The sequence below is a fragment of the Urtica dioica genome, chromosome 1 (assembly GCF_054948205.1).
Source record: "Urtica dioica subsp. dioica isolate 48M chromosome 1, U.dioica_male_clone48M_v1_H2, whole genome shotgun sequence".
Lineage (NCBI taxonomy): Eukaryota > Viridiplantae > Streptophyta > Magnoliopsida > Rosales > Urticaceae > Urtica > Urtica dioica.
In genome coordinates this window covers 6,931,031-6,945,428 of record NC_142756.1, presented here as the reverse complement: position 1 = coordinate 6,945,428, position 14,398 = coordinate 6,931,031, and the positions used below count along the sequence as shown (strand labels likewise).

At 37.4% G+C, this 14,398-nt stretch overlaps 3 protein-coding genes across 4 annotated transcripts; 1 reads left to right on the top strand and 2 right to left on the bottom strand.

The window, feature by feature from the left end:
* Window positions 1-108: 108 nt before the first annotated feature.
* LOC149406864 (DUF2996 family protein) lies at window positions 109-2,098 on the top strand. Its single transcript, XM_089609413.1, has 3 exons — window positions 109-559; window positions 1,009-1,199; window positions 1,514-2,098. Exons 1-3 carry the CDS (start codon window positions 382-384, stop codon window positions 1,742-1,744), a joined length of 600 nt encoding a protein of 199 aa, XP_089465539.1. The 5' UTR covers window positions 109-381; the 3' UTR covers window positions 1,745-2,098.
* Window positions 2,099-2,117: 19 nt separating this feature from the next.
* On the bottom strand, window positions 2,118-6,432 carry LOC149406863 (DEA(D/H)-box RNA helicase family protein). 2 transcript variants are annotated; one of them, XM_089609386.1, is made up of 9 exons: window positions 6,285-6,432; window positions 5,931-6,157; window positions 5,366-5,841; window positions 4,497-4,691; window positions 4,011-4,198; window positions 3,442-3,655; window positions 2,878-3,009; window positions 2,610-2,785; window positions 2,118-2,526 (listed from the first exon to the last, which is right to left on the bottom strand). In XM_089609386.1, the coding sequence occupies exons 2-9, from the start codon at window positions 6,124-6,126 to the stop codon at window positions 2,289-2,291; spliced, it is 1,815 nt and encodes a 604-aa protein (XP_089465512.1). In that variant the 5' UTR covers window positions 6,127-6,157; window positions 6,285-6,432; the 3' UTR covers window positions 2,118-2,288. The 2 variants fall into 2 exon arrangements, with proteins under 2 accessions (XP_089465512.1, XP_089465518.1); XM_089609392.1 differs by having other exon boundaries at window positions 5,366-5,835.
* Window positions 6,433-8,365: 1,933 nt separating this feature from the next.
* LOC149406862 (uncharacterized) lies at window positions 8,366-10,523 on the bottom strand. Its single transcript, XM_089617888.1, has 8 exons — window positions 10,336-10,523; window positions 9,893-10,263; window positions 9,702-9,791; window positions 9,489-9,616; window positions 9,313-9,388; window positions 8,826-9,238; window positions 8,725-8,782; window positions 8,366-8,628 (listed from the first exon to the last, which is right to left on the bottom strand). The coding sequence occupies exons 1-8, from the start codon at window positions 10,521-10,523 to the stop codon at window positions 8,366-8,368; spliced, it is 1,587 nt and encodes a 528-aa protein (XP_089474014.1).
* Between the last annotated feature and the right edge of the window lie 3,875 nt (window positions 10,524-14,398).

Here is a 14,398-nt window from a genome sequence, read left to right as displayed (position 1 = left end):
ACAGATATTTTTACCTTCACAAAAAAAAAAAAAAAAAAAAAATTAATAATAATAATAAAACAAAAGCGATGATGATATTTGCTTGAAATGACCAGTATTCCAAAACGAAGCAATTGTGTGGCGTATATCCACTCCAAAGATGTTGTGGTGGATTATGAGAAACGAAGATTTTTGGTCCACTTGTTTGCTCATTGCTTCCTTCTTTTTCTCTCTGCTTTGCTTCTGGTTTGAACTTTGAAGAACTAACATTAACTGACGAGCTTCTTCTTAAAAAAAAAAAAAAAAAAAAAAGAGAGAGAGAGAGAGAGAGAGAGAGAGAGAGAGAGATTGATCGAGGAGCATAGTTTTGTTGAGTACGGCAACGATAATAAAGTAGCTACGATGATGCTGAGAGGTCACGGTGGAGAGCTTCGTTTTACTTGTTTGATCGAAAAACCACACACTAATTTAATATTTATATCGAAACGCTTACATCATCAGATGGCGATGAAATTAGTGTTAACGCCCCGAACCAGTATTGTTGCATGTTCTACAGTACAGGAATCGTCTCCTTCCGCAGGTGATTGAATAATGCTGTTTTTATTATATATATATATATATATATATATATATATATATATATATATATTTGTAAACATATACCATATTTAGATGAGTTTTGGATTAACTCTACAAAGATCAATATTCTTTAGGGAGATACACAAATATACGTTGTTCTTAATTGGCATCCATATAATTGTTGTTCATATCTTAGTTTAATTATAGAAATATTTGTATTCATCCTATCCAAGATACTACTAGACGTTAGATTTTTTTTTTTTTTTTTTATTTTAAATAAAAGCTTAGACGGCACACAATCGTGCTAACTAGTGGAATAAAGTTTTAATTGGTGGAATAACAATTCGTACACACCGGGGCAACATTTTTTTTTATGTATATATTTGATTAATAGTGACAAACACTATAGCGAGCAGTTTATTAACAGCATTTTAAATCGTAATTGGATAGCCGTGGCTGGCGAAGATAAGAAGGAAGCTCCGAAGGCAAAGGCGGCGGCAGCGAAGCCCAAAGCGGCGGCTAAAGCTCCGGCCAAGCCGCTGCCTCAAATGATGGAAGAAGATATAATTCCATCACTCAAATCCATCCTCGAATCCCAAAAGGATCTCACTCAGCTCCAACTTTCATTCCAAAACAACACGGTCAGAACATCATTATCACTCCCTCATTTATTTAAGGATCCATTAGGAAAATAGCCAATTTGAATTTGATATTGTTAAATAGTCAACGTTTGATAAATTTTATATAAATAGCCACCTCCAAACGTAAATCTTACGTAAATAACCATTTTCATATAACAAACGTTGACTATTTACTTAAGATTTATGTCTGAAAATTGCTATTTACCTAAGATTTACTAAACTTTGACTATTTAGCAATATCAAACGTTTAAATTGACTATTTTTCTAATTTTCTGTTTATTTAATTTATACTAAGATGAAAAATAAATGTACAGTTGGAAGGCTCGTTTGTGACGGAAGGCGAAAAGCCGTATTCGTTTTGGGCATTCTTTCCCAATGGATCTCTCACGGGCCCGAAAGGATTCACTTTGTCGTCCTATGGCCTGGGATCGGGCAGCATTGAGCCTTTTCTCGTGGACGAGAAGAAGATCACCGCCAAGCAAGTCGTGTTTTGGGTTGAGAAGCGGCTTGCGGCACAAGGAATCATCCCCATCTGGAAAGAGTGATCCGAGAACAAAATATGACCTTATAAACTAGTTTTACATAGTTTCTTTCACTTCTCTTTTTTTCAACCGTGATTCATGCAATTTTGCTACAACGTTAATATGCTTTGCATAATCTTGAATAAGGAATAAAATTGTTAATACCTTATATTTCACGTTATAATTGGGTTTACGTATAGGTCACGCAAGTACTAATAATCACATGCAAGTACTTCAGCAAACGAAATACATTCAGCAAAAATGTGGACTACTGGGATTAATTGACATGTGGGCACTTAAAAAGACTGTCTGTAACTCTCTTCTATTTAGATTATTAACATTGTTATCAAATATTTGTTGATTTCATATTTCCTATGCCACATATTTTCATCAGACATTGTAAAATTTAAGCACTTTTGCTGCGCCTTGATTTGCAGAACCCAAAGTTATCAATTCTACACTTGACAGCACAACAAACTATACTACTGCTACATTAACCAGCCAAAATATAGTTACAATGAAGAGAATTAAAGTAGGTTCTGTTTTTTTTCTTTTACTTTTTTTTTTTTTATCTGAAGAGCTCGTACGCGGCAGGCACATCGTGCAATGGATGCCCTTTCTGATTTCTTTCCATAATCCGGCGAGCAAGAGAGACTTGCTTTCCCACCACAAATATGAACGCCTGACCCGTTCCCGAGGCCCCTCTCGCGGTCCTTCCGACGCGCCGGACATACTCGCTCGGGTCGCGAGGAAAGTCGAAGAGCACAACGTGATTCACTGCTGCGAAATCCATCCCCCGAGACGCCCTGCCACCATTGCATTTTTTTTTAGAAATTTCATTTTTGGTACTGAAATAAGATTATTTCGCAGAAAGGGTGCGATTTATTACCTGTCGGTGCAGACGAGAAACTGAGAGATCTTTTCAGGGCGGGAATTGGTGAACTCCTTGATATTGGCGAGGCGTGACTCTTGAGTCATGGCGGCGTGGAACGGTAGAACCTGCACCTGAATTTCTTTTTTGTCGAAGCGTTTTAGCACGTTCTCGACTTTCCTGCAAGTCTCGATCTGCCAGTTTGACAGCGCTTGGAATTGAGTAATGAAGTTGGAACAACTTGGGGGCTTTGTCGCAAATGATTTACTAGGATTGTTGTATTTACCTTGTTGCAGAAAACGATTGTTTTGGGGACTCGATTACCCTCTACAAGCTGCAGGAGCGCGGTTTTTTTGTTCGCAAATGCCGTCTCTGGAATTTTTTCCGTTTCATCACCACCACTACAATCTACAAGAACCTAAAATACAAAACATGCCAATCAATATTCGAGAATAATTTCTGTCCATCAAACAGTTCTGAAAGGTCATAATTTAAGAAAGGCCTTTTAGCTCAAACATAAACTTTGATTTTATTATATGATACTTTTTAAAATTATAAACAACCTATTTTGGTTTATAAATGTGTTTCAAGTTGTTTACGTGCTGATTTTATACATAGAAAAACATATTAATAATTTTTCTTCTTTCGAAAAGGACTAAAAGGCACAATGCTAAAAGTTATCAACTAAAATTCTCCAAAACGTTCAGGGGATATTCAATAGTTTAGGGACTAAAATTCTGCAAAATAAAAAAAAAGGTTATGGACCAAAATAGCAAAATCCTAAAAGCTCAGAAATTATTTTCGCCAAAATGCCTTTAAGAAAAAGTAGATCATTTATATCAAGTCCAACCTCCTCAAGGCCAACACTTGTACGGTGGATTCCAGGTCCCATGATAACCTCGCAATCAGGGAAAACTTCTACCAACTTGTTGTAAATGGCAACCGGTAACGTCGCAGTCACAAATAGGTACTGTGCTGTCACAGGCGACGAGCTGATCAAACTCTGTAGCACTGGTTCAAAATCTTCGTCCTTGTACAGTATGTCTATCTCATCCAGCACCGCACTGCAATGCAGGATTTTAGTGTAGTCACCGGTAGTGATTGGTGGAATTGTAACAAAATTACTCGAGAAATTTCATTTTATGTGCAATTGTACGTCAAATTCAGTTTTTATGTCTAAAGTTGCATAAATTCTAAAACTATGCATATTTTACCATATTCTCTCATTGCACGGCACGGTACTCTTCGGGAAAAACAAAGTTGCAAGAGATGCCGTCAATATTTTCTTCTAAAACTATGTTTTAAGGGTAATTTGGTCAAATTGCGCATAACTTTATGTGCAGGCGCAGATCTGTAGTATATATAAATCACGACAACCTAACAAAGCTCGAGGAGTGAATGTAAGGAGAACTGATTTACCTTCTTAAATTAGATAGCTTCAAGAAACCCTCTTTCATCAAATACATAAAGCGGCCGGGTGTCGCTACAAGCACATCAACACCTTGTTCTAAATTCTCGAGTTGAGTTTTCTGTCGAAAACCACCTGTCACCACCATAGACTTGAAAGGAACTCCATTTTTCGATATCGATCGACAGACTCCCAAAACCTGCCATGTACATGCTTGCATTATTTACAGCTAAGAAAACATTTCTAGGTACTTGCTTAAGAAATTAAAAAATAAAAAAACGGCCTAATGTACAGGAAACAAACGTAGAAAGCAAGAAGTGATCCCTTAGACTTAAATACAACATTGCAAAGTATCAGCGCTTTATTTTATTGAAATATCGCCCGACAAAAAAGAACAGGCAACATAATATAACGAGTCCTGAATCTAGCAGTGAAAACGAGTAGACCTACGAAAGAGCATGTAGTGAAAGCACAATTTAGTGAGTAGTAGTAAAAACCTGAGAAGCCAACTCTGCAGTGGGTACTAATACAACAAGTCGTGGGCTCCGCGCAGTCGACACGCTTAGCCCTGCAACTTCTTCTTCCCTAAGGCGCTCAATCACGGGCGTTAGATACGCCAATGTCTTCCCAGACCCACTTTGATCTGCCAAAATACAGCTCTTTCCCTCTTTAACAGGTGCAAAAGCCATGGCCTTCAATTGACGAGGTCATTATAAGTTGCAGAATAAAACAGTCGTTATACACTCCAAACCACCATATACTAAAAATTGTTAAAACAGTCGTTACAGTTGAAATTATCATCTCATCAGAATCAGATGCTTTATATTATCTTTCTTTTTCACACTGTCGATAAATTCACCCAATTCCACATGGCACACCATTCGGCGAGAAGCAAAATAGTAACAGTGGTATGCAATTAAATTTGATAGTATATGAGAGTAAAGACTGAAAATAGTTGAAACAATCTCTCATCTAATCTGAATCATTTTTTTTCCCCCTTTTCCTCCACACCGTAATCAAATCCATCTATATTAAAAATTGTTAAAACAGTCTCTATTGAGTTGAAATTATCATCTCACCAGAATCAGATGCCTTATATTATCTTATTTTTTTTCACACCGTAGATAAATTCACCCGATTCAACAAGGCACACCATTCGGCAAGAAGCAAAACAGTAACAGTAGTATGCAATTAAATTTTGATGGTATACGAAAATAAAGACTGAAAATTGCTATAAAACCCTCTTTCATCTAATCTGAATCAGTTATTTTTTTTCTTCTTTCTTTTCTTTCACACCGTAATCAAAATTCACTCGATTACACGAAAACATTCAACATTGAACAAGGCGTGTATGTGTAATGTATACCTGAATATGCGAGGGTCGCTGGAATCGCTGCTTCCTCAGGCACTCGATCATGAACTCGGCGCACCCGGCGTCCCGAAACGAACGTCTGCTATAAAAGTCACCGTCGGAACCCGGTTTCTGACGCTGAGCCTGCTCGAACGACTCGTCGTATCTCAGATTCCATCCTCGAGAAGACTCTACAGTCGGTCTCCTGTTCTCCGACCTGTTCATATCCCTCGAACGCTCCCACCGCCAAGGGTCCGAGCCTCCCCTGCCACCCCTCGCAGCCTCGGACTCGGAATCCGAACCGAAATAATCGAAATCCTCGTCGAATTCTGATGACGGTTCTTCTTCGTCCCGTTTTCTCCGTGGAAACTTGTCGTTGACCTTCTCTTCTTTTACTCGTTGCTCCGGACGAGATGTCCTCACTCTCTGAACTTTCAGTCTCCCGAATTTCCCCGTCGAGCGCGCAACCGAAGGATTTTCGGACCCTGAGGCTGAAATAATCATTTAATTGTGTGTGTTTTACAACTAATCCGAAAAGAAAAAAAAAAAACGAAAGAAGAAGAAGAAGAAGAAGCTTTACCTGAGGGTTTGTGGGAACTCTGGGAGTGCTTAAACTCCGTGGTTGAGTCGTTGCGAATAGCCATGGAAAAGCAGGTGAGAGAAGAGAGTTGAGTCTTCGAGATTGGGAAAAAGGTTCGCCCATGGCGGATGAAGAGAGTGTTCGATTCGTTGCAATCCAAGTTTATCAGAAGCGAATGAGATTGGCAGCCCAACATTGCTCGAGTCCGTACGAATTCCAGTGAAATGCTTTTAAAATAGAATTAGGGCGTTCAGCTCTACTTCAGTAAGCTTTTGAAGCGATATAATTAATTAAGTTTGAGATAAAATGGAAAAAAAAAAAAAGAAAAAAAAAAGGGAGATAAGAAATGAAAACCTTGTCCGGAAGACGATGAGAAGAAATCCAACGCTGCTTATGGTTTTCTTCAGTTCAGGGAATTTTTTTAATTTTTGTAATCAAGTAGTGTAACAGTCTCTCGTATCTTTACTCAACTCCTTACGGTGGGTTTGGATAATCTTCCCATTTGCGCACGTACAGAAATATATCTGCCGTGAAAAGAGAAGATTAAATAAAAATGTGCAAAAAAAAAACATATTTATTGATTTTTTTTCTTTTAACTAATTAGAGACTAAATATCTCTCGATTTATTTAATATACCTTTATTTTTTTCTCACAAGTAGACTCATTAAAAATAAAAATAAAAATAAAAATGTAATTTTTTTACTTCAATGTGTATGATAAATTTTCACTAGTTTAATTAGATACCAAGATCTAAAGCACTAAGCATGGATTTTTTTTTTTTTTTTGAAAACGTGGGCGGCACCACGCAACTCACTAAGTATGGATAATATATTTCATTAAATGACTCCACTTAATACCTCATTTCATTAATGACTCGACTTATAATGTAGTCAATGCACTAAGACTCGAATACTATGTCAACAACACGACAAGTTGTATAGTTATGGACATGCATCCTTCATGCGTGAGCTCTTCGAGAATTGTGTAGGTAGTAGGCCTTAGATCTCGAAGGGCTTGTTGGCCACGAGTGTTGGATAAGATGAGTTGCGGTCTCGTGGAGTGGGCTGCTTCAAACGTTACATGGTCGAGGAGCCAAATGAGCAGGTGCTGAGGAGGGGCGTTGAGCATTCCAGAGCAGCTGACACAAAGTAATTTGAAGCGTCGGACAAGACCAAGTGTGATTGTGGTAAGCGTCAATCATCATAGGGCATTGTACTGGTAAATCCCGAGTTGGCGAGTGTTGAGCGAGTCCCGCGCTGGACAAGCATCGTCATGCTTTGGACGGAGACGCTTGAGTGTCGTACGGATGTGTGAGGCACTGGTTGAGGCAAGAGCGCAGATGCAAGGGCACTGGACTAGTAGTCGTTGGGTGTTAGACATATAACCATATATTAGGACGCTAGATGTATGAGTGTTAGATACTTGGGCTTTGGACCTTGCTTTAGCATCGAACAACTAGTAGAAGTAGAACACAATATGGGAGAGTTGGTTAAGTATCGAAGGAAGTTGAAGGAACACAATACTTGGACTTTATTATTTTAAGAGATAAAAAAAAATAAATATAAAAATTAAGGTGGAGATAGAAGGAAGTCGTATCGACACAAACCTATTTCACACATTTTTTTTCTTCTTATTCGACAAAACCTACAAATCTCCAAGCTTATCAACATTACTTTCGTGGGCTGCCAGAAAATTCTCTAAGCTCAACCAAGGATTAAAATCTCGCATCTCGCGGCCGCACCGCACTTTTTTGGGGGGGGGGGGGTATCTCGTCTCGTACCGTGGTATCTCGTGGTATTTGATGAACGTTCGGGGTATCTCGTACCGTGTGGTATACCGCATTTCACTTCACGGGATATACCGCAAAAAAAGGGTATTCCGCGGGGTATTTGAACAACTTTTTAATTATGATTTTGTATAAGTTTAGAATACACAATCTATATAAATTTTTAAAATAAAGTTTTCAAAATTCCAGACATGAAATTCTATGTAGAGTACAAATCAATACACATGTAATATAGAGTTCTCAAGCAAAGTCACACTAAATAAAGAAAACAAATAATTATACACATAATAGAGATTTCTCACACAAAAAAAGTAGAGTTCACAGTCATTGTTGTTACTCGTAGGTAGAGTGTCGGGGGCCCTGAAATGTATGAGGTTGTTGGTCTTGCATCAGGCAATACTCGTACCAAGTCATCATGTGAGCATATGTAGTCATATAAGTCTCCACGTGACGATCGTAATTATACTGATCTAATGCTTCATAAATGGAGTATTTTGGGAAACCTGGTCGGTAACGAATACGAGGTTGGGGCTCATGTGGCTGGTAAAAATCCCTTAAAATGGGGGGAGAGACAAGGATGACGGGGACATGCACGGGCACGGGGACTATCATCGGATACTCAGGATAACTGTAAGACCCGTCATGCGGCTCAATTGGATGCGAGGATTCTTGAGTCCTCCGGTGTAATCGAGAACCCACCGAAAAACTGTGACAATTGATCAACATCTTTGCTAGTAGAAGAGAATGACATTGCATCAGACAAACCTCCGTACGTATTGCCTCCATATCCTGACTCAAAAAAGGTTGGATTCATGCGGTCGTATTCATCGTCCGTTTGTGGTACGCTATATCCACCACCGCTGCCGAATTGAGGATCGTATCCACCACCGCTGTTGTATTGCCCGCCACGTTCTTCACCACCACCACCACCACCACCTCATATGATTATAATAAAAACGGAATTAGAAAATAAAAACTTGTTTTATTAAATTATGAGAGCAATCTTACCTGCGTTATCATCCGAGACATGACCAGTATCATCCGAAGAACTTGAAACGTCTTGAGTCTATCGATGGGAGGGAGGGGGGGCGGACGTTTTCGTTCAAAACTTGGTTGACATCAACTCCAAGATTTGCAGCCTCTTCAGCAATGTGCATATCTGGGTTCTGATTTTCGTCATCTAGGTGAGCAGGATCAATCCAGTGAAGCATCTCATCATCTCCTTCATTTTGGGCTCCCGACCTTTCAAAAGCTCGTTCGATGATGTCCAAAGGATCTAAAGGCACCACTGAATTATCGAACTTGTACTTCATGTCTCTCATGTTCAGCTTCATGTTATAACTGCAAAATACAAGTTTCTCCAACCTCGTGTATGCTAGGCGGTTCCGTTGCTTTGTGTGCACTAATGCAAATGTGCTCCAATTCCTTTCGCATGCTGATGAAGACGCGGTTTGGGAAAGGATTCGCATAGCTAATTTTTGCAATGTCGGAGTAGCATTTCCATAAATCTCCCACCAATTTGCTAAAATACATACACATTATCAACCTTAAAAGTCAAACTATAAACCATCTTAAATCATTACGTGAAATTATTGCCTGCTGCTAGAGTACCCCTCGCTGATATCGCACTTTTTTGACAAAAGTCTCCTTTAGCGTCTCGAAATGTTAACAACTGTATATTTGAAAATATAAATCATTAGAAATTAATATCAAAGACGTGTGCATAAATACCAAAAATATATCCCTAAAAAAAATACCAAAAATATAAATACCTCGTGTCCTATCCTAGATGAACCATCGTGTGGGTGCAAAACGTCAAAGACCTTTGTCACCGATGCCATGTGTGTACTATCCATATGAACCTCTCTGTTGTACTGTAACTTTGGATTAAGGTAGTAAGCTATATTAAAAAGAACAGATAATTGTTAATAACTATAACGTCTAAAATAGTTAACCTCATTAAAAATGTTAAACGTAACGGTTACCTGCTTCATGTAATGGATGACAAAGTTGGCTGGTCCACCTGTTCTCGACAATATCAACAACCCATTTTTTTCCCGTGAAGTCCCTCCAATCTTTTTTTTCATCTCATGGAATACGTAGTATAATAATCCCATGGTTGGATGAACTTCGGTGTCGACCAATCGTAGACAAATGTACATCGGCTCAAAGATACCACACACGTCGTCAACTCCGTGCCAAAATCGTTGGGACAAAACATTCTCCGAAACAGATCTACCTGTCTGCGTATGAGCTAGCTTGTGATCGTCCCACCATTGACTCGTAAACATTTGTTTCAGCGCAGCTCTTTTTTCGCGAAGACTTCTAAGAGCCAAATAGTTCGTAGCGAACCTTGTTGTCCCAGGACGCACAATTTCACCTGGGGAAATGTCTCTTAGATTGGATAATAGTTGACCATGATTGTAGATGAACTTTGATATCATTCTAGCTGCCTTAACGACGGCTTCAACGTTCCCTCTCTTCCCGATATCTTCAAACATCAAGTCCATGCAATGAGCGGCGCATGGAGTCCAATATACATTGAACCTATAAAACTTAGTACTTAATCAATATGATAAATTTGAAATTAAAATAACAAATTTCAAATACAAGTTCTACCTCTTCATCAACTTTTGCCCAGCCTTTTTGTAGTTAGATCCGTTATCCGTCACGATTTGTATAACATTGTGCTTCCCAACTTCATTCATGGCATCTTTGGGGATGCCATAAATGTAGTCTCCGCTCTTGATGTTGTTGGATGCGTCAATCGACTTTAAGAACACCGTCGTTCCAGCACAATACACCATTATATTTATGATGCTTAGCCTGGTGGGGCCCGTCCAACCATCAGACAAGATCGTACATCCAAACTTCTCCCAGTTCGGCCTTTGGTCATCGACATATTTTGCATATCAATAACCTCGGCATCAAGATACTTGTTGTGAATATCATACGGAGACGGCAACAGAACGTTAGGACCTACAAAACAAAATACTTAATAAATAAACTAAATATGATAAATACGAAATTAAATATAACAACTTTTAATTCACTTACCAAACTCCTGAGCGGACTGGATCATGTTTCGAAAATGATGTGACTCCGCCTTAGATGCCGGAATGTGCTCGTGAACAAAGAACTTGCAAATGTTCCGTCCGAGTTTCATCGCGTATCCTGGTATGGACATCACATCAACCCTTTGTTGCCGAGAACTGGGGGATTTGTATAAGGATGGAGCTAGAGATGATGATCGTTGCAAACGAGGTTCCGCTGAAGATCCACCGGGTCCCTCTCGTTCTGCCCTCCATTGCTCAGCTGCTTCTTGCTGTCTCACCCTCTTCATAGTTGATCGGACTAAGACCTCCTCGCCATCGTTCTCTTCATCTGACTCGTATCTACGAAGTCCTTTGGTGGTTTTAGACCGAAGATATGCTCCAAAACTACTTTTGGACTTCTTCTTATCGGATACGGCGAAAAGACACTCTCTCATCTCCTCCCTTACTTCTGGAGGACACTTATCACACACCGTCGTACTTCTTCGATTATCTGTAGCGGCAAGGTGATTCTTCACCCTAGTAACACCTCCGCTTTTCATCTCATGGCCACAAAAGTTGCATACGAAACCGTTCGTCTTTCCCTCAATGGGCGTACAATATTTCCGGGCCGGATCCGAACTCATTCTTCAACTATTAAATCTGAATTAACAAAATATATCAACATTAACAATAATGAACAACGTGACAATAACAACTAACAAAGAATTAGATCAAACAAGCAATAAATAATAAAAAAAATTAATTACATTTAGATCAAATTAATTATTAATTACATCTAAATTCTAAATCAACAAAATAAAGATTTAAATTCGAATTAAAAAAAAAACATTTTAAAGATTGCATATTTAATGGGTTATTATTATTATTCTTATTATTATTATTATTATTTTTTGTTGAAAAGTCAATGTGTTATTGATTTGGTTCCGTGCATGAATCTTGCCTAATTAATGTATGTGATAATGATATATTCAATATTAAAGACCAAGACCCACGTTTCCAACTTTCCATTCCTTTCCACTTCCCAAAAATTGTTAAAAAAAAAGTAATTAAAAAATGATATCACTTGCTTTAAAAAAAAATCATTACAAAATGAAACCAAACTTGCTTTTATGAATCGGAATCTACATGTTGCCATCTTCCTCATTTCATTTTTTTTTACAGATGTGCAAACTTCTTCTCTTCCCCTAAGCTACCAAAAAGAAAGTTTCCAGCTTTGATTTTTGAGCAAGTCACACACGGAAGTTCACCAGATTGCATAAAAAAAAATTCAAAACCCAGATCTACAGTTACCATGTGGGATAGAGGGAATTGCGCGAGATTTGGGCGAAGTTGGACAGCTACGTGAAGGAAAACGAAGGTCCGGCGCGGGAAGACGAGAGATTTCAACAGATCTCGCGATGGAAAATGAGAGATTTGCAGAGCTTTTTCTTAACGATGGTTTTGCAGATCTTGCTTTGGGTGATTTTTTTTTCATTTTTTAACTTCGTTTGAACGAGAAAATGAGGTAACTTCGTTTTAACTTCGTTTTTTTCAAAACGCGAGATATATGGTGAGATATCGCGAGAAACGGACAATTTTGCGAGTTATTAACGTCTCGCTCAAGCACCTAGGCGAGAAACGAGAACTCGCGCGAGATACCCCCATCTCGTGCGAGATTTCAATCCGTGAGCTCAACATAAGATGAATGATGGTTTTTTTTTTTTTTTTTTTATAATAAAATGACGAATAAATTGAGATATATTTTATAAAATAAAATATAAATAGAAGATCCGATTAAGGGTATTATGGTCATTTTTGATATTTTTTTAAGGGTTATATAGGTATATAGCCACACGGCTATAAGGGAATTTGATTTTAGCCAACCTTCTGTTAATTTCCTATTAATAGCCACATCAATCTATTTACAGTATGTTAAAAGACTTGAATGACCTCAAATAATTCCCGCCCATTTTCACCTCGAAATTAAAAAAAAAATCGTGCATTAATTAGAATCCAATCAAATCCCGCCCTAAATTTTCAACGCATTAATTAAAAAGGAAAAAAAATTAATCAGCCATAACTACATCGCGCAAATTGAGGGATACAATTAACACGAGATATTAAGCCATCTCACTAAAACCAAATCTTCACGCAGCAAAAAAAAAAGATAGGAAGCCGAGAGAAAAAAAGAGAGGAAGACGAGGAAAAAATTGGAATCATCGGACGAACGACGAACGACTAACGAAATCAACGAGAAAAGGTATCTTTGTAGCCGATTTACTTCACAGTTAACACGATTTTCTCATAAGGTGTGTTTGTACATGATTTTTTTGTTTATGGGTTGTTCTTCTTCGGTATGAGATGGTTTTTTCCATTGAAATTAGGTTCACGATCCGGGAAAAAGAGATGACCTGCATTTCAAAATCGGAGGGAAAAAATGATGTTCACGCGCGCGCTCTCTTCCCGTAGCTCCACAGCCCCAACGCCTACATGTGGAACACCATGATACGAGGTTGTTACATGGCCGGGATTGCAAAAGCCTGCGAGAAGGCTCTGAATATGATGATTCGTTCTTGTTCGGATGGTGTATATTCGTGTAAATACAAAACATATTTTATTCGTGTAAATACAAAGCATATTTACAGTTTATTGTACATTATATTCGTGTAAATACAAATGATATTTACAGTATATTCATTGTAAATACATAGCATATTTACAGTATATTCGTGTAAATAAACTGAAAAAAAATTCTGGAAATATTTTGGACGTTATAAAATTATGAATATATGGAAGACAAAATAATATCAATAAATGAAGAATATATTTACAGATTTTATCCATAAAGAATTGCCACGAAAATAGAAACTAATTAACTAAAGTCAATTATGAAAACTTCCAAATACACGATAACAACAAATATGCGTTGTAAACTTTCAAAATCTGCTGAAAAATTCAAATTTCAAATTTGAAAACTTCCCTATTCGGTTTCAATATTTGATTCAAAATTTTAAAAAAAAACTGCCTAATTAAAATAGCGGCCGAATTAAATAAGGACAAATGTGTAAAACTAATTCAATTAATAAGATGACACGTAAGCAAGATGACTATTTACGGGAAATTAATGAAAGGTTGACTAAAACCAAATTGCTAGTGTTTAAGACGACTACATAGCCAATTATTTGATTTTTTAGTGATAAGTCACAAAAATCATGAAAAGAGTTTTTTTTTTTTTTTTTTTTTTTTTTTTTTTTTTTTACAAAAAATTAGGAAAATAGCCAACATAAACATTTGACATTACTAAATAGTCAACGTTTGGTAAATCTGAGATAAATAACCGTATATAATGACGTGGCCTAATACATGGAGATAGCTATTTATCTAAGATTTACGTCTGTAAATACATGAAAATGACTATTTACCTAAGATTTAGTAAACGTTGGCTATTTAGCAATGTCAAACGTTTAAGTTGACTATTTTCCTAATGGATCATTTTTTTATGTGATTAAATAAAAAAATTAGAGTATAAACATATTATAAACAGTAATTTAAAATGATACATGTGACATTTTTAAAAATTCTGAAAATAATCACAATCGATTAAACACAAAATACATATCATATTTTATCTGACTTAAATTAAAAGA

Excerpts from the sequence above, each read along its gene's own strand:
- LOC149406864 (XM_089609413.1), top strand. The coding sequence starts at position 382 with ATGATGCTGAGAGGTCACGGTGGAGAGCTTCGTTTTACTTGTTTGATC. Across the intron at positions 560-1,008 it reads GGAATCGTCTCCTTCCGCAG|CCGTGGCTGGCGAAGATAAG; the intron begins GTGATTGAATAA and ends GTAATTGGATAG. Across the intron at positions 1,200-1,513 it reads TTTCATTCCAAAACAACACG|TTGGAAGGCTCGTTTGTGAC; the intron begins GTCAGAACATCA and ends ATAAATGTACAG.
- LOC149406863 (XM_089609386.1), bottom strand. The coding sequence starts at position 6,126 with ATGTTGGGCTGCCAATCTCATTCGCTTCTGATAAACTTGGATTGCAAC. Across the intron at positions 3,656-4,010 it reads AAGCTATCTAATTTAAGAAG|TGCGGTGCTGGATGAGATAG; the intron begins GTAAATCAGTTC and ends CCTGCATTGCAG. Across the intron at positions 2,527-2,609 it reads TTTCTCGTCTGCACCGACAG|GGCGTCTCGGGGGATGGATT; the intron begins GTAATAAATCGC and ends CAATGGTGGCAG.
- LOC149406862 (XM_089617888.1), bottom strand. The coding sequence starts at position 10,523 with ATGGTGTATTGTGCTGGAACGACGGTGTTCTTAAAGTCGATTGACGCA. Across the intron at positions 9,792-9,892 it reads CGGAGTTGACGACGTGTGTG|ATTGGAGGGACTTCACGGGA; the intron begins GTATCTTTGAGC and ends ATGAAAAAAAAG. Across the intron at positions 8,629-8,724 it reads TGTCTCGGATGATAACGCAG|AACGTGGCGGGCAATACAAC; the intron begins GTAAGATTGCTC and ends GTGGTGGTGAAG.